Source organism: Pollicipes pollicipes, unplaced genomic scaffold (genome assembly GCF_011947565.3).
Source record: "Pollicipes pollicipes isolate AB1234 unplaced genomic scaffold, Ppol_2.1 Scaffold_7261;HRSCAF=8764_pilon_pilon_pilon, whole genome shotgun sequence".
NCBI lineage: Eukaryota > Metazoa > Arthropoda > Thecostraca > Pollicipedomorpha > Pollicipedidae > Pollicipes > Pollicipes pollicipes.
The window spans coordinates 35,105,132-35,128,840 of NW_023597054.1; the positions used below are offsets into that span (position 1 = coordinate 35,105,132).

At 58.9% G+C, this 23,709-nt stretch overlaps 1 protein-coding gene across 1 annotated transcript in view; it reads right to left on the reverse strand.

The window, feature by feature from the left end:
* The window catches only part of LOC119111352 (poly(rC)-binding protein 3), a 94,772-nt gene that overhangs the window by 53,417 nt on the left and 17,646 nt on the right, over positions 1-23,709 (reverse strand). The window contains exons 3-4 of the mRNA XM_037235168.1: positions 13,497-13,553; positions 1,238-1,384 (exon numbers count right to left, since the gene is read on the reverse strand). Of these exons, the coding sequence (XP_037091063.1) occupies positions 1,238-1,384; positions 13,497-13,553 (204 nt within the window). The remainder of the gene's footprint in view (positions 1-1,237; positions 1,385-13,496; positions 13,554-23,709) is intronic.

The window sequence follows — 23,709 nt, forward strand, 5'->3', positions numbered from 1 at the left end:
GGCTAAGCGTGCGCCGAAAATTGGATTGCTTAGCGTCGATTTCGAGCGAGACGTTCACATTGTGGCTGTCTCTGCGAGACTGCAAAGAGCTGCGGCGGCACGAAAGGCTGCCTCCGTTGACGGCGGTGACGCCGCGAAGCTGCCGCTGCTGTTTGGTCGAACGCTGCGGCGCCAGGTCGGGCGGCGGGCCCGGCCGCGCGGCCGAGGGCGGGGAAGGCGGGCCGACCTGGGCGCGGTGGCCTCTGCTAAACGGGCCCATCCATCACGGGGCCCGCGACACGGGCGCCCAGGGCGGCGCATTACTCGGCGCCGGGCCACGGCGGCCATCCGCCCTAGATCGGCACACTCCCGAGCGCAGATCGCAGGCCGCAGCGCGCTGTCCGGCCAGCGGAGGCGGTCTCTGAACAGCAGCTACGGACCCAGTCTTCAGCCAACTTGCCAGGAGTGTCAGCCCGATGGCGGCCGGCAGACGCAGACAAAGCCTGCAGTCCTCCTCCCAGCGACGCCAAACCAGCGCAGCCCCGGCGCACGCTCCTTGTCCTTCAGCACGGTGGGCGGTGGACGACCAGATCCGGACCGATGATGTCATGTTCAGGCCACTAACCCAAGTCAAAATCGAGAACACGACGGCAGAGCAACTATCGGGCACCACGCGGCACGGAAGGCGGGCGCCAGGTTGACTGACAGAGGACCAAGAGCCCAGTACGTGCGTCACCAGCGCGGACGAGCCAAGGTGACCTGGCTTTGAGTGAGTGCTGATGCGCTGCATCAATGTCAAGTCGCTTGCCTCTCAGCACCGGCGACAAAGTTTCACCGCCGTGACTCTGGTGCGGATACGAGTTCAAAACGCTTAGTCCTCTGACGCTGATATGCATCCTCGCCCGCAAGGTTTCGCGATGCCGGAGAGTAGCATACAACTCTTGGCGTCCCTCCGTTGCAGGTGCGTGCGACTGATGTTCGTGGTATCTTGCCAATGTAGATATGAAACCCACACGCTGGTGTCGCAGGACTGCAGCGCACCACATCTGACTTCGGAATGTCCGAGCTGCGCGTGAACAGATCCGCGCGCGTCGCTGAATGCCTGAAACCGCCGGCGAGTACCGCGGCCTGGACCTGATCGTAATTAATTCGGAGCGCCGAGGCAGATAACCTCACCCCTGAACATACTGCTGGAAAAGGCAAGCCTACGGCCCATGTATCAAGGCAAGCTACGTGCTCGGCGTCAGCCAGACCCGACCCTCCGTGACGAGGTAGAAGGTGCGCTCACCTCCTCAAACTTCTGGCAGACCAGCGTGAACGCCTTGAAGATGGCGTCCGTCGCTCCAGTGACAGTGACGATACGTTCTGGGCAGGAGCCATCTGAAATGTTGATCTTCGCGCCGCTCTGAAAAGACACGACAGAGATCACGGTAAGCTGGTGGACGCCCCAACAGCTTCTTGTGTAGATGGAGTGAGGCTTTGATAAATGGCAAACACAGACAACAATGCGGCCCGGGGGGGGGGGGGGGGCACGGGCACGGCTCAAACAGAGCATCTCGACGTTCTTTTTGCAGTGGGACAGCTGGAGCCTGTGAGAGGGCGCTCGCCGCCGAGCTCACCTGTTTCATCAAATAACTGAACAGGGACAGCAGGGGGCCAAGACTAAGCCTTGACTACGCATCCGAGGAAACAGCGACAGTACCATCCGGCCCATGTTCAGTGCTCGTGATGTGCACTGTGAAAGCCATGTGAGCGGCACACAGTCAACGTTCAGTCGCAATGAATACGCCGGTCTTGTGAAGTGTGTGATAATTGGAGATCAAATGTTTGGTAGATCTTGTCAAACAAAACATAGGTCTAAGGTTGGTTCGGCAAGACTCGCGCTGTGACGGGAGGATTTCACTGTTAGGTCGCGTGGGGCGCCAGGAGGATCCAGCAACGAATATGAAAACTGGAGTTTTACCAGGACATTAAAATCAGTGATGAGCCCGGTTGAAAAAAAAAATCGGCAAAATATGCTTTCAAGCGTCACTTTCACACGTCATAGGGACGGTGGCAGAATGTATTGCCTCGGCAGTTTGTAGGGAACGCGGGTTAAAGGCTCTGGCTGTCCTGCTGCGAGCGCATTTTGCGCGGGGTCGTGTTTATTGTCAATTCAAAGTGCCATTAGGGGAGAGCAGATGGAGGCCAGTATCCTGGCTGGCTGGGAACAGCAGGCGACCGGTAGCGTTCTGCGCTGCGGAGCCCTGGACCATGGGCTGCCGGGCAGACTGCGCCGCAGGGAGGGGGGCGGGGAGTCTCCGCCCTGACCGCGTGCCGCCGGCAGCGGGTCCCGACGTGTCGCGGTGGGTCCTGACCCCTGTTGCAGTCCGAGGCGGTGGCCGCTGCCGCCACCGCAGCTGTTGCTGTTGGCAGCGGCGGCCGCGCGGGGCCGTGACGCTGGGCAATAAATCGCCGCGTCACCTGGCCGGCGGCGCGGCGACACGAGGACGCGCCTGCCGCGTCGCCGCCGCTTCCGCCGCGCTGACACCTGACCCGCTCCCCCGGGGCCGCGGCCGGCCCCACCCCCAGAGCCGGCCGTCCGCTGGCGAGCAGCTGCCCGGAGCAGGTCCGTCCTCCCCCGGGGGGACGGGGTGCAGCCGTCTGGAGCTGGCCCGTTCCCCAGAGTGCTGCCGTTCCCATCCCCAAGAGGTATCTCAGGCGCATAGACATGAACTCATCACTTTTAGCGCGGTGACAATATTGTTTAACACCTTCAGCACGTTTGCCATTTAACTTCTGTGTAAATTTGGAAAGAAAACATGCTCATGTTTCTTTAATTTACAAACGAGTCTCACGAATTGCGTCCTTAAAGTTTCGCAACAGCAATTTATAAAACGCTAGACATTGCGGGTTCGTCTATTCATGATATTTTGAAACGCTCTGCCCTACGATCTCGTAAATACCCGACTCCAGTTTCTCACCGACGCTCATTACCAGACTACGTGGCTTGGACCTTATGTTCGGCCACCCAGCGTCAGGTTTGATATTCTAGCCCAGGAAGTATCAGAATGGATAGCTAATCTTGGCCGCTGCTTAAGTTTGGCGCCACTCTTACGTCACATGGCGCTCTCGATTTCTGGTGGGCCATTACAACGAACAGATAAATCAGCGCACTGCACCGCGTCCATCAGCTGTGCTTCAACAAGGAATTCCCGGGATGAAATGAACTCCGTTTCGGACAGAAATAAAACAAGCTCGCGATTTATGTATACTATATGGGCTAACTGACCGGGAAAGATATGACAATATGATTTAGCTTCGTTACGTCCTGACGGTCCACTGAATACGGAACTCGCCTACTGAGACGCTCGGTACTACATTGCATATGTGCTAAATCAAGTGGATAATGGTCGAGCTCATTGCCCTTCCGTACGGTGTGACAATGTCTCCAGCTGTTTGAGACGTTTTACGCATATCGACGAATGACCAGCGATCGCTATTGGAGAGAAGCTGGGAGTGGTCGCTCAGGCATAAATCCCCGTCACGATGAGTGTAATAGCTGTCTTGTGATTGGACATAGTTTTGCCAAATGAGCTGCAGGGGAGGGCTGAATAGTGAAAAATGATCCAAACTGCGCCCAAAATATGCCAACAAATAGGGTTCTTCCTGGATTTTACCCATCTTTTGCCCAAAAATGGGGGGGGGGGGGGGCTGAAGCCGAAGCTGGGAGTAGGGCTTCAGCACTATTCCCAGGGCCCCCATCTGAATAGGGAACTGCACCCCTGTATACGTATAAGGCACACTGGTCTCGCTCTGCGTACTTGCGTACAGATCAACACATCCTGTGAATTTCGTGCTTTTTGCTTTCTTCGTTTTTGAGATCACAAGGGGTCAAATTGACGCCCACCCGGGCGAAGGGTATCCATCCGGCCACCCAGGCGCGTGTTAAAAAAATGGCCGGTGGTTCCGTTTCTCTTCGTTACCGTCCTCTTTCCTAGATCGGCATTTCTTAGATTTCGGGTATGTAATGACTGAGTTGAAGAAAATGTAGAGTTGGCCCACGTTCTGCAAAAATTTAAGGTGATAGCAGATTATATTACCTAATCATTTGATCGCTTACTCAGTCGGAACACTTCTGTTCACCCAACCTTTGTGTACCGCCATAGAAGCAGCCTAGGGGCATGGGACACCCTCAACCCTTTGGCCCGCGTTTTTTCTATTTTTTTTTCGGCATAGCTGGCTTCTGACAGAAAGTGAAAAAGCCACCTGATGCGTTCACACTAGGCTCCAGGCCCCACTTCCGAAACCCCTGACTGCACCCCTCATTGTGCATCCCCAATTTTGGCGAATACCATTCCAGGGCGAGGGCGAGAGGGCGAGAGGGCGCCCTTCTCTCGAAACATTCACCGGAAAACCAATGAAGCACATCACATTGCGCGGATTTTCTGGCCTGGTGTAAAACAACATCGCATGTTTTCTATCTCTTAAAGGGGATTTTTCACTTTCAACGATATTGAAGCAGGCATAAGGTACGATGAAACAAGCTCGCTTATACCTATTAATATGTTTTTGAAGTTGAGAATACTGCTCTAGACAGCACAATCATCTGTTAACTAAAAATTTCCTTAATGCGTCATGGTTTGATTATGTCATCGCACCTTGCACAACACCGATTGAGAGCCAGTTGACGGCCGTTTTATCTGGAGATCATCCTCTCGGACGCAAGATATGAGCGCCTCGACAATTATATATTTTTGTTGGCCTGGATTACCGCACGGCTTAGGGAACGGCAGAATTTGAATGATATTATTATAGCGTCATGAATGGCAGGATGACTTTGAAATACTCTACCCGATATACCTTTTCCCATTTTCGCGGGCGTGTAGCTGAGAAACTACAGGATTTTAAGTCTTAAAAAGGGCAGAATGATGAGCAGCTCCGAAAAGGCTTTAAGATGGCTATTTTAGTTCAAAAACCCCCTATAAATGTGTGACACTCCTGTATGTTTCACATGTGCACCTTGCATTGTTTATTGTCAGCGTTTATTCGTGCACACGTAATTGGAATAATACAATAAATTTTAAAGGGGGAGTTCGTGAGCCCAGAGACAATTATGTGGCCACGCCCCATAGCCTCTGGTTCTTTCTTCCTCACCCGGCAGCGCGGCGGGGAGTCTATTCCGCGGCTGGTGCATCCCGGGAGAGCCTACCTCGCAGGCAGTGCAAGGCGGGAGAGTCTACTCCACAGGCTGTGACGTGCAGACCATCGTGCCTTCAAAGACCATTGGGCCATACTGCCGCGTTCGCGGTCGGCGGGAGTGTCTACCCCACAGGCTGTGACGTGCAGACCATCGTGCGGTCAAAAAGACCATTGGGCCCTTCTGCCGCGGTCGCGGTGGCTCAATTTGTGGAGGGTCCTCTGTCTTCTGTCAAGCGGACCCTGGCGCGCCAAAGTTCGCCTGATGACAAAGCAGCGGACGAGGAGGGCGCTGCTGCATGCCAAACCGCGCCGGCTGTCCGCGCGACCCGGCTGAATGCGGCGTCGGATCAAAATCACCGGCGTCCCGCTCTCAAACGACCAACTAAAGATGCCTATTCAACCTCTCGAACTGTGAGCCAAGCGGAGAATCGATATTGGCTGCGCTTTCAGCGTGGCATCGCCCTCGGAGACAAGCTCGTTCTCTCCTCCCCACCTGCCGCCACCGGCCCGTGCACTCATGTGCGGAGGCTGCTCAATTCAGACGCGCGGCGATCAATACTTCAGCAGTCAACTAAACAAGCAAAATATCACTGGAGCGGCTGACAGACGGCATTGGAGACTCGCGATCTCGGGCATTTCGCTGAAGTCGGCCGAACTTTAAAAACTGATTTACTGAGCTGGAGCCCGCTAAGGCGAAAGGAAATGAGGTAGTATTGCCAGAGATCAACTTGATACCATTCAAATAGAAATATGCCTGTATAGGCCCTGCCGGCGCACCTTTGAATATCGGAGAGCTTCGATCGAGTGATAACCGCCACCTCATCAGCTGTGAAAATGAGTCTGCAGCTTCGGCAGTCGAGCGACGGGCCGAGTGCCGGGAGCGACAGAGCAGAGGGGCAGGAGAGAGGGTCGCTGGTCGGCTGACCAGGCCGCCGCTGCCGGCGACACGCCGTCTGGGTCGTTGGTGGGCCTCCCGGCCGCCCGGCCGCCACCGGCGCGGATAAGCCGCCAGTCAATACAGACCCGGCGGCCGGGCCACCGTCTGGCGCGCCCGACCGGGGGAGCGGCAGACAGCGAGGCGCCAGGCTGGGGGAGCGGCAGACAGCGTGGCGCCCGGCCGGAGAGCGGCAGACAGCGAGGCGCCAGGCTGGGGGAGCGGCAGACAGCGTGGCGCCTGGCCGGAGAGCGGCAGACAGCGAGGCGCCAGGCTGGAGGGGTGGCAGACAGCGAGGCGCCCGGTTAGAGGGGCGGCAGACAGCGAGGCGCCAGGCCGAGGGAGCGGCAGACAGCGAGGCGCCCGGTTGGAGGGGCGGCAGACGGCTGGGCGGCAGGCTGGAGGAGCGGCAGACAGACCCGGATTGACGAGCGGCAGACAGTGAGACGCCTAGCTGGAGGAGCGGCAGACAGCGAGGCGCCCGGCTGGAGAGGCGACAGACAGCGACTGGATTTGCGGTAGATGGCTGGGTACTAGGCTGGAGAGCGGCAGACGGTGCGGCGCCCCGCTTGTAGAGCCGCGTTCTGTAAGGCGCTGGGCAGACAGCAGAGCCCTTCGCTGAAAGAACGGTGGAAAAAGTGACGCCCTGCTGGCCAGACTGTCGGAGAAAGAGAAGGCCCGAATGAAGAGATCGCAGACAGCGGGCAGATCGGCTGGGGGATAAGAGACAGCTGCAGTCCCGGCTGGAAGAGCAGCAGAGAGATGGGCGCCCTGCAGAAGGAGCGACGGACGGCTGGGCAGAGGTAGACAGCGAAGATCAACGCTGAGAGAACAGCAGACAGAAAAAATATCTCGCCAGAGAAAAGACAGAAACTATAGCTCCTTGTCGGATGAAAAACATACGTCCAGGTAGAAATAACATTTGTATTAAGCACAGTTCCGTATCAAGGCGAAATAGCCCTTAACCAAAAGTACGTGTCATTCTCTTTCTAATGCGTGTATGCTATTTTTTACGTTTAACACAGTGAGGGTGTAGCAATTGCACTCGTTAGAAAATAGCATGGAGAATCATTCCCCTGAGTGTCCTGCGGTCGGGATAACGAGCCCGAGGAAGGCTGACTGAGAAAACCGGCGGTGGATATTACAGGGGCACGACTGATGAGATACAGTACGACTGGCAATTACGCCCCCGGCCGACACCAGTCAAATGCAATCACAGCCGATCTCGCGCCGCGGCCGGCGCCTGTGACGGCTGAGTGACCAGCCGGTCCTCTCGGCTGGTGGCTCGTGCCCTGACTCAGCTCTGACACCCAGCCGTTCTGGCAGCTCTGACACCCAGCTGACTCAACTCTGACACCCAGACGTTCTGGCAGCACCGGCCAGTCGGACGACAGCAGCGGCCTGTCAGTTTGGTCAGGTCCCGCGGGTTTGTGACTCGGCAGGTTAGGATGGAGCCACAGGACTCAGGCTTTGTTTGTCTGTTGTCGACTGCAGACTTAACGGCCTTACGTTCTGCGTGTGACGGTTGGCCACATTATCGAAACATAGAGCGTTCCCAACGGCCGGAAGCCTTCGGTCCTGCTTTTCTGGTGAATATATCCAGGATAACTGGGAGTGCTCCACAGTCGCAAACAGGAGCTGAGTTGGTCGTGTTTTGTCTTCAGGGAAATCTTCCGGAGCCGGTGGATACCGGGTGCAGCGCAGCCTTATTCCAGGCAGGTGGCGGCGGGTCAGGCGGAAAATCACGGACATGAATAATGCATCCCAGTATGCCCCAGACCAATATGCTGCGATCCCAAATAATTCAAAGCAGTCGATGCTTTCCATACTTGTGGCGGACTCTGGCGCGGAACGTGCGAATGTTGCCGCCGCGGACATCGAACCTGGCTGGGAAACTTTGCCTGTTGAAGCCAGGGACTCAAACGCACTGGACACGTTCGACTGACGACAATTAAAATTCCCAATCAGGTGGAACCATTTGGCAGGCAAAATTTAATACATTCAGCGGAGCGGACAGATTTGGTGAGCGGTAATGAAAATCGGCAATCGGGCGCAACGTCTGGACAGGTCAAGTGAAGGTGGCCGGCGAGTCGTTGCTAGCCGTGGACTGTCGCCCCTGCGTCGGCGCCAGCGTTTAAGCAGCCCGCAGCCGCAGCCCTTGTTGTTTGCGTCCGTCGCCCGTCTTACGAGGAAACTGCCGAGCTATTCTCAGAGGCTTCGTAATGACTTTCTGGAAGAGAAGACCCGTGAAATAAGCTGCGGGCAACCAATGAACGACCGAGTAGCTCTCCGCGGTGCGCGGGCGACCGCACGGCGAGTCGGAGCTGTTGTCAGTTTCCCGGCGGAGCACCACCAGAGTCGCAGCCGAGCCGCTATGGGCAGCCCGGCGGGCGGCGGTCGCGGCGGCCGGGGCCCGGCTGAGAGTCAGAGTCGCGCGGGAGAGCCGCGCACGCCGTGGGGTCGGCGACCCGTGGAAGAACGTGCCAACTTCTCAAGCGAGTTACCGACGCCTTTTTCCAGAGTTGGACGTTTTCAGACGGCGGTCAGGCGCTGGGCTCGGCACACCGGATCGGCAGCTGTCGGTCACGTGACTCCTCCGTCAGAGTGGGGACAGAGACGGCGGCGGACTCGACGGCGGGCACACGTGCCGCGGGAGTCAGCGTGCCCGCCGCCGGACTCAGCATCGCGCTAGCCTCGCCTCGCTCCGCCGCAGCACGCCGAGTCAGCGCCAGCCGCCTGCCACGCCCGCCGCCGGGCTGCCGATCGTAAAGGGCCGCGACGGCGTGGTCTGATCCGTGATGACGACGGGCCACGCTGATGACGCGGACGGCATTCGCCCGCCGCCGCCTGACAGTCAGGCGGGCAGGGCGTGCGGCACGCTCTACAGAGGCCTCTCGCTGAGGGATTCTGTTGCGCGCAGCTGGATTTCGGCCACTGAGCGGAGGCACAGTGTTTGATCCTTCTCGCGTGTGTCAAGAGAGGGGCAGCGTGATCCGGCATGGTCGCTGTTGGCAATGGAAACCAGGAAACGCTCCTTTGGCTCGATGGTTTCAGCAGCCACGCCGCACTCCCAGCACGTACAAGTTTTCTTTCAATTAGAATAGATCCACACAAACAAACAACCCGCACTAGCTCATACCAACATGCGTTCTGTAAAAAGCCGATTTACCATACTGGCGCGGTAGCAGAACTCCGACGTCTCGAGACGACAAAAACACTTCGCGTCGGCGTGCGCCCGGCACGGCGGCAGCTGTCGGGTCGACCGCCGCCGCGCCAGCCTCTCCGTCAGCCTCTGTTTGGCGCATCGATCGGGCGCCGCTCTCGTGTCCAAATAGCCATCAGGTCGTATCATAAATTTAATCTAGCACGGCCTAGTCATTTATATCGTGCTCTCGTCCACCACGACGTTGGATGACCGCGCGGGCGGCCCCGGCGAGTCCGCGCGTCTGGAGCGACGCTCGGCGGGCGGCAGCGCCGGTCGCCGTCTCGTCCCACCGCGCAGACGACGCCGGCACACTTTTGAAGAATACAAAACTCATCAGGCGCACGGCAGCCGCCAGCGGCAGATATTAAAACACGGAGATAGTACGCTCTGCACGACAGAGACGCGCAGCAAGTTTCCATGGACGGCTCCGCCAGAAGCTGATTCAGTCTATTGAAAGGTGGCCGGCCCGCTTCGGGCCGGCTCGAACCAACTGTCACAATCCCCAGCCGTCTGCAAATCTTACTTAACTCTATGGGAGAAGTTTGCACGCCCGCATTGACTTAGGGTGACACGCCACAGCGGCACGCGCCTGTTGGCACCAATGCTTGCATCACGCCACTGTTGGCACCCGTGTTTGCACCATGTCCGCGCCCGAGAGGAGCTCGACAGTAATGACTGTGTCGGAGCGCGCATGCTCGTGCAAAAAGGGTTGGGTGCCGGGGGCATGCGTACGCTGCACATGGGATGGTTGTATGCAAATACGGCAGTAGTGACCAACATAACTGGAGGAAAATAAAGCTTCATTTGCATAACTGAAATCGATACTTTAAATTAGAGAGCACCACAACAAAGAGTCTGCAGTTTCCTTGCTTCACGCAAAGAATGTAAGCACCCCGTGGGATTCAGCGCAGCCAGGAGCTGTCCGGGGAACCCTCAGCCAGGGTTCAGTGCAGCCAGGAGCTGTCCACGGAACCCTCAGCAACACGATCCACATCCAGTGCGCGCACCGGCTGCGCTCCAGAGGAGTGGGCCAGAGCAATCTCTCCCGAGGCTTCCCACTGTTTACTGCAGATGCACCCCTTCCCCCTCCACCTACCCCCACATTTAATTATCGGGAGCCGGCTGTGTATCCAACAGCCTGAGAAATGCTGCCGCTGCGGCGCTTATGACGATGGAAACTGAAATCATCCTACCGGCGGCCGAGGAATTTCGCACTCCCACGGCGGGGCTTTTCATTTCAATTCGGTCCTTTGAGCGCCGTGCGGGATGAGAGTTTGACGGTGAGGGAGCTCAACGGGCGACGGCGGCCCGCTGATATCATCTAGACGACGGCGATCACTCGCCGGGAAAATATCCGTCCATTCCAGGTGCCACTGTCGCTGATACGGGGCGCCGCGCCGCCTGATGGCCGCCGCCCGTTTGGCGGTCCAGATCGGGCTCGGTGCGACGGCCGGGGGACTGGTGCAGAGCGCTGGAAGATGGGTGCAGAGGGTCGAAGCGCTGGTGCTGTAGATCGGGCGCGGAAGTCAGGAAGGTGGCGCAGATGGTGTCAAGACTGGTGCCGAGCGTGAGACTGGTGCAAAGCCCTAGAAGACTGATGTAGATGGAACCACCATGGAAGACAACTATATGTCATGCAGACGCTCCACGGGTGGTCAAAGGACTGGTGCAGAAGGCGAAAGGACTGGTGCAGGGGCACTGGGCACTGGCGCAGTATATCATGAGGTCGATCCGGGGAACGGCAGAGGGCGGGAGACTGGGAGGCGGTCACAGACTACTGCAGAGGACCGGATGTATTTCTAGCCGGGGTAACTAACCAGGGGAAGTACGGTGATTGCTGTAGTTTTATAGTTTTATCCCTCCCCAGACAGTCCGCTCATCCAGCGCTCGCTGTCGGTGGCTGTAACCTCAGAAATAAACCAAGCACGGCCCACACGACGGTCTCTGGAGCTGGAGACAATCTCTATAGTCCGACATCCCATCACGCCAGGTAGCTGGGCCTGTCAGCTTAATTAGCAAAGTTGGGACAAGGAAAGCGGTTATATTATACCAAACTTTGCTCATATCATGTGGGCCGGCATGCTGGCCCGGCTCTGGCCAGGAGCGGACCCGTCGCTCGGGAGCATCAGCCGTGGCTGGCGCTTGGAGCAGTGAGGCGGGATCCGGGGCCCAGGCCGGGCCGGCGTCTCGGCTAATGCTCCGTGACTGGCGGCGGCGCCGGTAAGAGGTGCAGCGGTCCCAGGGGCGCGCCGCACGGTCCTGTCAGAGCCCGGATTAAAAAGTCGCCGGCCGCCGATAGCCGGGCTCGCCATTCAATTTGGCGGCCGTCGCCAGAACGAGGCGGCCGCGGCCGCCCCGTCCGCCCCATAAGCCCGGCAAATGTGCATGCTACTGTCCGATCGCGCTGGCAAACGCGGCCGTAACACGCCCAAATTAGAGGCGATACGTCGAGCGGCCCGGCTGGGCGGCGAAATCTGACGCGGACCGAGCCGACCGCCGCCGGTCGGCTCCGGAGGCGGCGTGATACATCAGCTGACCGGAGCACCGCGCGTCACGGGCCGGCCGCCGGCAGATGACCACCATCCGGTTCCGCACGAGACCCCGGCCAGTGCGGCGGAGTTTCCGATGAGACTTGTCTAACGTGAGACCCAGTCAGATGTGATAGCGAACGGTCCACCGGAAAGGCAGCTGGGGAACAGGAGCACATCCGGTCTGCTGGATGTCTTGTAGCGCCTTGTTTAACAAAACAAAGTGCATAACAGAGCCCTTTCCGGACTACTCAGACAGCTGACAACGTGCATCTGACCAGTGGTGCATTAAATGGCTGCCTATGACCAAACACACCACCCGATCTCTCCGGCCTCGGCTCTCTCCGTAGCTGGTCCCCGACCGGTTCATAGCCGAAATATTGACATCTAATTGTTTGGACCAGATAACGATTCGTGAATGCAAACCGATTTCAAAAGTTTTTTAGCTGCCAGGTGATGCTGAAACCTTTAGATCGCATGACTTAACAAGCGAAAATATGAAATGCAAAGTGGATGCATTGGGTGTTTGCTGATAACGCTTTCTCTATATCTTTCCTTTTTCTGTATGGTCACGTAGCTTTTGCGAAAATGTTCCCCTTTGCATGAAGACTTGGAATAGTTTGTGAAGAATCTAAGGATGAAGCAGACGTGTTGTCCCAGTCGGTGCGCTGGGTCGGTATTGTGCCGAGTCTGGGAGAGTATGTACGCTCAGTCAGAGCTCGTGTTTCCCCAGATCTGGTTTGTCAGGTCAGCGATTTTTCCGAGCGTGGTAAGTCCGGTGTGTCCGTGGCTTCCCAGTCCTGGTATGTCGGGTCGGTGGTTTTTTCGGGTCTGGGAGGTCAGGTCAGTGAGTACCCTAGTCCCACCTGGTCGAGCTGGTGGTTTCCAGGTTCGGTAAGTGAGGTGGATGGTCTATTGAGATTCCTTAGTCAATCCGAAGTTTCCCCTTCCCCAGGTCAGGTCAGCTGGGTCCGTGGTTTACCCACGCCTGGCCGCTTTTGTTGGTGATTCCCAGGATCCGCCCAGCACGATCATGACGGCTGAATCATCTCAGCATTCCTGCCGTTCAACTTCCTACCCGTCCACCACGGCTGCAGCAGGAGCACTCAGTAAACGCACCTCCGAATCCTCATCACCATCGCCCCCCGGACCGGTGGGCCACGCAGCAGGGAGCTGTGGCCGATGGGCGGTCCGCCGCCCTCACCAGCTGCCGATAACAGACCAGCGGTCGCGGCCCTGCCAACTGGCCGGACGGGGCCGGGCTGCAGCCCCCTCCCCCTGCGCCACCGCCGCGATGACGACATTACTGGGCCACCGTCACTCTGTCGTCGCCGACGCTGATGGACGTTTCCAGCTATGGTAATGAATGTGAACGCAATACGTCCCATGGTGGGCAGTAATGAAAGGAAAGTGGTGTTTGCTGCAATTCAACTGCAGTTTCGTCGCGGCGTTAGCTCGGAGAGCGCCGGCACGAGGAAACTTGAGCAGCAGCACAAGGGCTTCTGTACCTGTCATTGGAGCGCAACATCCACAAAAAGGCGGCCGTCCCCGCGGGAGCGCGGGAGTGAGAGGCCGGATCGGTTTTCAGCGTCTGGGGATGATCCGCGACAGAGGGCTGGACCGGGACAATGGCTCATCGCGGCGGCGGAGACGGCTCAGCCCGACTCACCTCCTCTCGAAAGCGCTTCACAATCTCCCCCTTCTTGCCGATGATGCTGCCAACCTCCTGAAACAAATGGAAAGCACGTCAGCGCCGACGTCCTCCAAGGCTGGCCAACAATGGCCGGCCCCGCACTGTTCCGCGAGGACTTCATCAGCGGACAAACAATACCCTCATCTCCTCTAACTACCGACCCCTTCAGTTGGGGTAAAATATTCCGGCGGTATATATCAACCAGCCGGACGTTGACGAGGGCGGCGAAGGGTTGGAAATTGTCCTGAGGCGTGTTTGTCTGCGCTTTACGGCCAGGTAAGTGACTCTTCTGCACTCTCCAAACGACCGCCGGCGCTGGGGAAAACAACCCACTCGGATACCCGGGAACGAGCAAACGTACTGGTGTGCGTGCTGGCCCACAAACCGGACGACTGCCGACGAGCGGTCCCCAAACAGACTGGCGAGAATACTGACTGGCCTTAAGGACTGCCAGGAAGTGGCCACCCTACAAGTTTGAACCAGCAGACAAAAAAAAAAACAGCTCGATCAGTGAGACCAGTCCAGTCTAAGACCGGTCCTACAAAGGACAGCGCGCCGCGCAACCACTTGATTGGCTCGTGATGACCATCGATGGTGTTGGGACACCTGACGAAGCGATGCATTTGTCTATCGCTGGTGATACGTTCGGACTTCACCCAAGTGCGTCCGATACTCTTGCCACTTCCATTCGCAGTCAATTTAGGAGCGAATTTGCTTAGTTTATTATCCAAAGTACAATAAGAAAGACGAAATAGAATCATCACAGTTGGCAGAATACGAGATGTAACAAGACGCCCAAGAACGAATAATCAGCCCAGCAAATTACTGATTAGAATGAGGATATTAGAGCAAAAGCTTCATACGCTAGTCTCAAAATTTCCATGCACGCTTAACATTCACGCGAGGGGTCAGTGCAGCCGCACAAAAAATAACTTAACCAAAAACTCCTGCTCCTCTGACTCTCCGCGCGTCCCAAACGCGCCCGGCTGGTGGCGATTTATGACGGCTCGCGCATGGCGCGCGTCGCAGGGGCGGTGTCGGCCGCCAACGGACGGCAGCTGTTGACGGGCGGCACGGCGTCCCAGCGTCACCGGACACCGTCCCGGACGGGAGGCCCGCACCAGAGACAACACCGGCGCGGCCAGAGCGCCGCAGGCGGCGCGGCGCCCGAGCCCGGCAGCGGCCGCCCGGCGGGCTTCGCCTTCTACCTTCTAGCTTCTTCGGGCACGGCCCGGTCCCGCCTGGACTGTGGCTACACCCCGGACTGGTCCGGGAAGCTGCACAGGACTGTGGCTACACCCCGGACTGGTCCGGGAAGCTGCACAGGACTGTGGCTACACCCCGGACTGGTCCGGGAAGCTGCACAGGACTGTGGTCACACCCCGGACTGGTCCGGGAAGCTGCACAGGACTGTGGTCACACCCCGGACTGGTCCGGGAAGCTGCACGGCTATCCCTGACTGGCCCAGGCGGTGACGTGGTCCTGGCAGTCATGCGGCTGCCGCTGCCTGGTACGGTCCGTGTCGCGGCTGACCCCGAGTGGCCCCGTGTGGCCGCGACGCGGACCCCGCTGCAAGTGGCAAGTTCCTGTCGCGGCAGTCACGTCGTCGCCCATGCTGTGTACGCGGAATTTTCACACATCGCGCCAACTATCCACCGGTTTGCATGGCATCGAGTGTGCTGGGTGATAAAAATGACCCTGGGGCCACAAGCGGCTGGCGCGTGCGACCATTTGGTGATATTTCCCGACCGGCGGAAACTACTTGTGCGTCTGAAGCACCGAAAATGTGTGCAGAGCCAGACGTACTGAGATGTGAGAACATCCAGGAGATTCAAAAGCCGTGTCGTGCGGGCACCGTACTATGTCGTGCCATGACGGTATTTCTCAGGGGCTCGACCTGGACGCCGTCCCCAGCTTCCAGCTCCAAAACAGACACTGTTAATCAAATTGTCCAGCTTTCCAAGATGGTGTCTGGACGCCAGCCAGTGAATTCCACCACAAACTACCCGGAGATCAAGAGAAGTGCCCAGCAGTGCGGACGCGAGCCACCCCTTTGGTGTCCCGCCGAACCTCCGAATGTCTCTGGTTGGGAGGGCGGGCCAGTGACGTCAGCCGGTGACAAGCGCCGCCAGCGGCGTGCAGCGCCGGGGCACCGAGCCTTATCAACAGTCCGAGCTGCGATGGGACCGTCACGCCCACCATTTCCAGAAATGCACGGAAGTTTCGCCGAGAAACTTGGCCGGTATCGGTCGATCTGCGACCGAGGACGGCCGCCCGACTCTGCAGGACACACGGGCTCATATTCAGCCTGACGGTCGGCGGCCACCCGGCAACTGGTGGAGCTATTGGTGAGCGAGCGGGCGGCCCTGCGCCGGCCCGGCGGGCCATTACGGGCGTCCGCCGGCACCATTCGTCCGGCGGCGCGTCCCGATCTCTCACCACGACGGCCAACATTCCAAATTAACGACGGCAAAGATTGCCATCCCGAAGCCATCGCGCGCCACCGGGCACCGCCGAAATCGGTCGGCACAGAGTGAAAAATAACTGGGATGCTGCGGCCGGATGAGATGGGACGCCAGATCAAGTGCGCGGCGAAGGCGGGTTCGCCGGCGATGCGAAGTCGGTCGTCCGCTGGCCCGGTTCCGGGATTTCTGACGGCGTCATCACAAAGGAGGCAGCACAGTCGGCCTCGGCAGTGGCAGAATAGCTGATGCGATGAGGACAAAAACAGAAACGGAAATTGCTGGGAAACGGAGAAAAGCGCGCTTGTAGAGGAGCGAGGAATGGATGGAGAAAGACAGCGATGACTGAAATAAACATAGGCTTGCATCTTTATTGGGATATATAGATGAGCGTATTATATTTATTGCATTATACTTTCAAAATACGTCCGTTCAACAGTGTAGCTATTACCTCAGTCGAGATGAGTGATGTGAGCAAGGCAAGGCAATTTAACACTGGGCTGTTAATATCGGCGACTAGCGAGCCCTGGTGAGAGGAAAGGAGAAAGTACGCTGCCCACGCGCGCCAGTATGAACAGCTCACTCCACTAGCAGCGGCCAGCACCGACATCGCACCGCAACTCTGGTCCCACAGACCTTGCCACCGCTACGCAATTCTCCCGTCGGATGCCACCGTCGCCAGTGCTCGTTGCCCGTCATGTGAGAGCGACCCCAACCCAGCCCGCGACCCACCAGCGGTCCGTCGCGGGTCTCTCCCTCGTCAACCAGACCAGACCGCCGCATGGCCGGCCCATGGCCTGGCAAAAACGGCCGCCGGGAGCATATCTCTCGACCCGCCAGGCCGGGTCTACTCGCGACCGGCCCCTGGTCTTCCAGGTCGGGCCCACTCGCGGTCGGACCCTGGTCTGCCAGGCCGGGTCTACTCGCGACCGGCCGCTGGTCTTCCAGGTCGGGCCCACTCGCGGTCGGACCCTGGTCTGCCAGGCCGGGCGTCCTCACGACGGACCCCTGATCCGCCAGGCCAGGCCTGCAGCGGGCCTGGCATGCCTGCGGCCGGCGGTGCTCCTGTGACAAGGGGCCGCGTCTACCCCGAAGGGCCGGGCGCCGGTGGCGGTGGCGGTGGCGGTGGCGGCGGCGGCGGCGTCGCTGGCACCGGGCTCGCATCGGCGAATAATGGGCGACGTTATTTCGGGCGCGGTGGTCGGGCGGCCATCGTTCTCGGCTGTCACCGGGCGCGGCCGGTATGAGGTGCGGCTGCCCCTGTCCTGGACGGCCGGCGCCACCCTCGCCTCGTCTCCGACGCGGCCCCCGCTACCTTCGATCCTATTATCCGTTAATCAATGGAGGGAGGCTGATGAAGCCCCACGCGGCAGATCTCACGGAGAAATCCGCTTTTCCGCCGCGTAAGCGGGCGCCGCCGCCAGCCGCCGCCGCCGCCGTCAGTGGTCACGGCTGGAGGACAAGCGGACAGGCGGACAGGCGGACAGACGGGCAGGCGGGTAGGGTGACAAGAGGAAAGGGGGACAGGCGGACAGGCGGATAGGCGGACAGACGCACTGGTGGATAAGCGGGCAGGGAAACAGGCCGATAGGACAGGCAGACAAACGAACAGACGGACAGGTGCATAGACGGGCGGGAAAGACGATGGGCAGATGGGACATAGAACATTGTGCGCCATAACCTGACACGGAGCACGGGGTTCCTCCATGTCCAGCGCCGTCGCGCCGCTGTCCAACGCCAGCAAGCGAGACATGCGCAGGGCAGCCGACCGCCGCACACCACTCCACCACGTGCTCTGCCCGGCAAAGAGTGAGAGAGAGAGAGAGAGAGGGGGGAGAGAGAGGGAGAGAGGGAGATGGAGGGGACTGATGGGTGAACACCAGACTGAGGTTAGGTGGTCAAAGCAGCGGATCGCCACGCAATCCGTAGTCAGATTATTGCGCGCCACATATGCAGAGAATGAATAGTTTCTGGTAGCAAAACACATGGAATCCATCAGGAGTAATACATGGAGGAGATCGGCAGCGGATGATAAACTATAGACTGCTGCACTACAAATCTTGGGCTCGTTTTCCGACAGAATTGCCCGCATATCTGGGAACTGGTGGGAATATCTGGTCGCGGAAGTTCTCCGAAAATAGTCCCGCATCCGACAGCAGCGGGGACGATCACCGGCCACCGCGCCACCAATCATTCTCAACAGATATGAAGCGCTCTCGCTCCGGATATTCAGCGTCATAATCGCTCATGCAGGCCGGAGAGCCGACCGACGGCAACAGTCGCCGCCGGGCGCAGATCAAAGGCGCATTTCGTCCGGGCGGGGCGACGCGGCCTTCGAGCCATGCCGTATTTGTGGCGGAGTGTCCGGGCGCGGCCGCAGTGCGCGGACGGGCGCCGCTCGTGTCCCGCTTTCGTCCGTCCATCGCCGGCCGATGTTCCCATCGAACTCGTCAGGCCTACAAAAACAAACAAGGCAAGCCGGGCCCGACCTGCCTCAACACCCAAATGAATCGGCCGCCGCAAATAAATCAGCCAGGCCGAATTGACAGAGCAGCGCGAGAGGCGGCCGCCAGCCGCGCCGGCCGCCCTGTCAGGGCACGTGTCTGCCAGCCGACCGCGTTGGGACCTCCGCAGACTGGGTCCGGAGGGCGGACGCGTGTCCGCGGTCGGATCTGTCCGGGCACGCCAGTGCCTCGCAGGGAAGGTGTCCGCTACGCGCGTCGCGCCTGGACCGACGGTCGGACTCGCGTCCGCTCGGCGTCAGTTAGCGCTACCGAACTCTCTCAGCGCCGGCGTCATTCGTCTTTCGCTGCCGTGGACGCTAACAAAAGCACAGAACACTAATAAAAAACAAGCGCCGCCGTGTGTGCCAGAACTTTATCGACGCGCTGCTGCCCTGACTGAGTCGCGCACACTCGGCCGTTTAAAAGAGGCGGGGAGACCAGCTGCGTACTGATGAGACTCAGCCGCTGCCTCCCGCTGAGATTCCGGAGAGCGGCCAGGGCGTGTCAGCATGTCGACAGCCCAGCTGATCAGCTGTTGCCGTTGTTCAGTTCAGCTGGCAGGTCAGCTGCTCCGCCACATCGGACAGTCCAGCCGCCGCGTGGGAGAGGACCGAAAGCCGCCGCTGCCCGCCGCGCCTGGAGCGCCTGGACCGCCGCAGGTGGTGCGGCCGCCATTCGGCCTGGACGGGGGCACTCCAGCTCTCCAGGACGGCGGCCTCTCCAGCGGGGCGGCGCCATCTGCGGACGAGCACGAGCCGGCCCTCGGCGCGCTGTTCAATTCGGCTGAGAGCTTCGATCCAATCAGGGGGCCGGCCGGGCGCCATTACCTGGCCGCCGCGCCGGTAACAGCGTCACAAGTCGGACCGTAAAGCACGCGCACCGGCCGGGCCACGCGCCGCGGACGCGATTTACGTGCGGCACGGGCCCGTCTGCCGGCTCTCACGGGCCCTGAGCGGCCGCGAGGCGCGCGCCGCGACTGGCGAGGGTCGGCGGGCCTCAGAGGAGTGGCCGGACGCCGGCCAACGCAAACAGCTCGGCCGGGATGACCGGGCGCCGGTCGACTGACACAGCGAAGGTCGAGCGGCTGTGTGCGTGACTGACGAGCGGCGCCCGCAGGACCTCTCGGCCGCACGGCAGGCAGGGGTCGGCTCGGTCCGCGCTGCGCCTCGGTGGGCGCACGCACCGTCCGCTCCGCTCCTGTCCGACAGAGCGGAGCGGAGATCGGATGGACGTGTCGTCCATTCGTCCCTGTTGGAGGGATGAGCCGTCCACTCCGCCCTGTCAGAGGAACACGCTGCCCGCCGTGCCCTGTCAGAGGTACACGTCTTCCACTCTGCCCTGTCGGAGGGACGGCCCGTCCGCTCCACTCTGTCAGAGGGACACGGTGCCCCTGCGGCGCTGGACAGATGGCACGCCGTCCATGCGGAGGTGAGCCGACTGCGATCGGTCGGAGCGCCCCCCAGGTCTGCAATATCAGCGGCGGCGGCGGACGGGCGCTTCCAATAAGCGGCGGCGGACGGCGCCCCGGTCCTCCGACTGATCGACGCCCCAGCCCAGCTCCCGACAGTGGGCTCGCACTGAGCGCGCCAGCAATTTCTCAGAGGGAGAAAAACAAGTATTGGAAGTGAATGGGTAGGCCTTTTTTGCTGCAACAGATCCCTCCGGTCAGGCAGCACCAAAATAGCCGAACTGGAAAGTGTCGTTGTCTCTAAAATAACGTACGAGAAATGCGCCTGTCTGTTTCGTTTTAGGAGACAAGGCGATGGTGGCGTGGTTGACAGAAGCCAAACAGGATTTCTGTGACCGTTTCCTGTTACTGAACGCAGCAGGATTCTGAGCGAAGCACAAATACATCTCAGCTGCCAAAAGAAACACGGGCGTTGATATTGTAATGGGGTATATTATTCATCTGAGAAGCACAATGAAAATGTTTTCTGCGTGATAGGTTGAAGCTAACAGCTCAATGAAAGATGGTACATAAACGACTTGAAATACAGCAATAGCATGCTCATTTTACTTTCTCATTCAGCTACCTACCAGATCAATGCTCACGATGCAAAAATGAAATACCTTCGCCGTGTTTTGAAGAGCGAAAGTATTTCTTAAGAATGTGTGGTTTGAGAAAAATATAAGCGTGAAAGAATGGGAAGCTCTATTGGTCACCTTTTTTCGGATGATGCATAAAAATGTAAATATAGATTTGAGTGATGTATACTTGCATTGATAGTGATTTTGATAATCACCAGATCCTCGTTAGTTTTAGCGGAATATTTATTTTCATTGATATGCTTCCATCTTCCCTTCCAAACGAATCTTGTCAGGCAGCATGCTGGTGCGAAAGATGATATTTTGTATTGCAATAAGTACGTTGCTTTTTGCACGTTTGCTGTGGATTCTTACAACCGCCAGCGCCTTACACTGTACGAAATGCGCTGGTGATTTGGTTATGATTCATCTCAACCTGGTGTGTTTTGACATTCGCAATGTTGCACCAAAACGGCCGAGGAGTGGCATGATACATTTTCTGTGAGAACTGAACTTCTACATACAAGACTAGAATTTTAAGGAAGTTGACTTCGAGTCGACCTGAGGTCAGGTACAGATCTGTCAGCTGTCTGCTGCGTTGAAGAAAGGCTGGTCTGCAGCTGTCGTGGTCTGGTCGGCGGGGACAGACCCGTACAGCAGTGACGGTATCGTCCGCACGTGGAGCGGTCCGTGGTCTGGTGGCGGACCGTTGGCGGTGGTAGGCTCCATGCTGGGTAAGACTGCCACACCGAGTTCGGCCAGCCCAACGCCGCGCCATGTTTCGCACCGAGCCTCGTTGGGCTCCCCTCTGTCACGCTTCAGATGGGGCCGTGATCGAGCATGGTGAGCGCGGCCGGGCTGGCCATTATCGCCATTAGCCCCGCTGTCGCCGGCTAACGACGGCCCCGCAGGCCACGAGGCTGCCCTGACCGGTACGGCCGCACCTTGATTGCCGGTTCAAGGCGGCGGCACACTGATAGCGCGAACAAAAGGAGAGCTTTATTGTGGCCTGCGAAAATACCCGCACCGCCACCGTCCCTGCCAACATCAACAGACACGGCGGAGCCGTCTGCAGCACCGGAACGTCCTGGGCACCCCCTCCCCGCCACCCCCTGCTGACCCAACGCACAGCCGACGGCCAAAAATGTCGGCCTGGCCAGCTGTAAACACTTAGCGAGGCGGCTCTGACAGGCCGGGTCTCCAGGGCCACGCGGTAGCACCGGGCCGACCCAAATGACAACCACGTGCTGTCCAGTGTCGCGTGTCCCCAGGAACTCGCTCCAAATATGAGGTCACAGCTCGCCGGTGTCACCCGCTGCCGACTCTCGGAACAGCGAACTCCAGCTCATTTTGTGTGCCTCCATGTTAATGCAAGTGCGAAGAACATTGACGTGACGTGATGAGCATAATGACATCCTGACATAGTGAGCAGCAAGCGGTGCCAACTACCGAAAATGCGTTAATTGTGAAGACCAAGATTTCAATGGCATAGGCGTTCCGTGAAAAACATACCACTCCCTCCGTTCTGTTGTTCACTGTTGGTGACCCGGCAACGTCTGGTGGCTCTAGTAACCCCATCTATCACCACTCCTGCCCCACCCCCGCTGCCCGCGACAAGAAGGGGATCACGGCCGGCCAAGCAGGCCGGTGGCGCCGGTCCAGAAACACGCCCGGTAACAGACGAACGACGCCGTCCTGCGCCGGAGCCCATGCGCTGCTGGAGGCGGCAGCAGCGCGTCAACTTGTCGCCAATGGTTTATGGGCTCAGCACGGAAGGCGCTGCGCCTGCAGGTGCGGCCAAACCGGCACTAAACAAGCGAGAAATGATCGGCGCTGCAGGCGGTTAACGGTCGGCCGCCTGAAGGTCACGAGGCAGGGCCGACAGACTGAAGGGCATCGAGAGCAGACCTCAGCCGCGCCGCGAGAGGAGCGCGTCTTCATCTGCCAGCCTTCATCCCAGCGCCGGCCAGGAGACTGAGCGTATGCCTGGACACCGCCCGGAGCGTCGCAGGGCTCCGCTACCAGCGATACCAGCACCAGCGATTAGGCAGAGTCGGTGTGCAGACGGAGTCGGTGGCGGCCGCTTCTAGGCCGCGCCGGCCGCCGACCCGCTCGGGAGGTGAGCGTGACAGAGGCAGCGTGACCCGGCGGCGCGGGGCAGGCTGCGAGCGCCCAGGTCACCCGCGGCGTCGCCCCACGGCCGTCTCGTGCGGCGCCGCTGCCGGGCTGGCTCGGACGCCGTTTCGAGCCCGGAACGTCTGCCGGTCAGCGCGCCGACATCTGCGCTAATTACTGACGTGCGCTGACGGGGCCGGCTCGGGACGAGGCAGCCTCGTTAGCAATTCATCCATGGCGGCTGTCACACGCCTCTGGTGACGGAGCGTTCGCGACAGCGCGACACGCGCCGGACGGCCGACGGCGGCCACGGCCGGACGGAGCCTGCTGTAGGCAGGGGCGCCGCGCTCCAAGTCTGACGGTGCAGGTGAGCTTTCATCTGCCAGATCCATTGAAATATGCGGGAAAAACGGAGGTGGTGCTCGGTGACTCTGCGACTTCTGGTGGTTCTAGCAACTCCATCTATCACCACTCCCGCCCCACCCCGGCTGCCCGCCACAAGAAGAGTATCACGGCCGGGTCTTAGTATTAGTAACTATTACTATTGTTATTAGTAACTAAATATTAGTGCTTATTGGTCAAAACCAATACAACAGTGGGATATATACCACCCTCCTGATGATATAAAGCACGGTTTATATGATTCACAATGCAGTTCTGGGCGGCAAACCTCTCCAAGCGAATCATGTTCGTTCATTCGCTGGAACAGCTATTTCCGCTTGCCGGTTATGCAGGTCATCGATACGCGCAACTGCTGAGGTTAGTAGCATCGCAGCGTCTTTTGCTTGCCGTCGCGAAGGGGCCAGTTGCGTAGACACGTGCGTTAGCCGGTGGCGCCTTACTGACCTCGGTGCGCCATCGGCTGGGCTGGCAATGGCCTTGTGCATCATTCTGGCAAGTGATCATCAATCCAGCGATCAGGAGGCGTCAATGTTGGCACAATCCGCTATGGTGCAAATTTGGTGCAGCGCTGTGTAATAAATGCGGGGAAATTTCTCTGCAACAGAAACTGCGCTGGCATTACGATTGTTAGACCTCCCAAGTCCAGTGCAGAGTGCTTGAAGCGGTATGCATAAAACATGG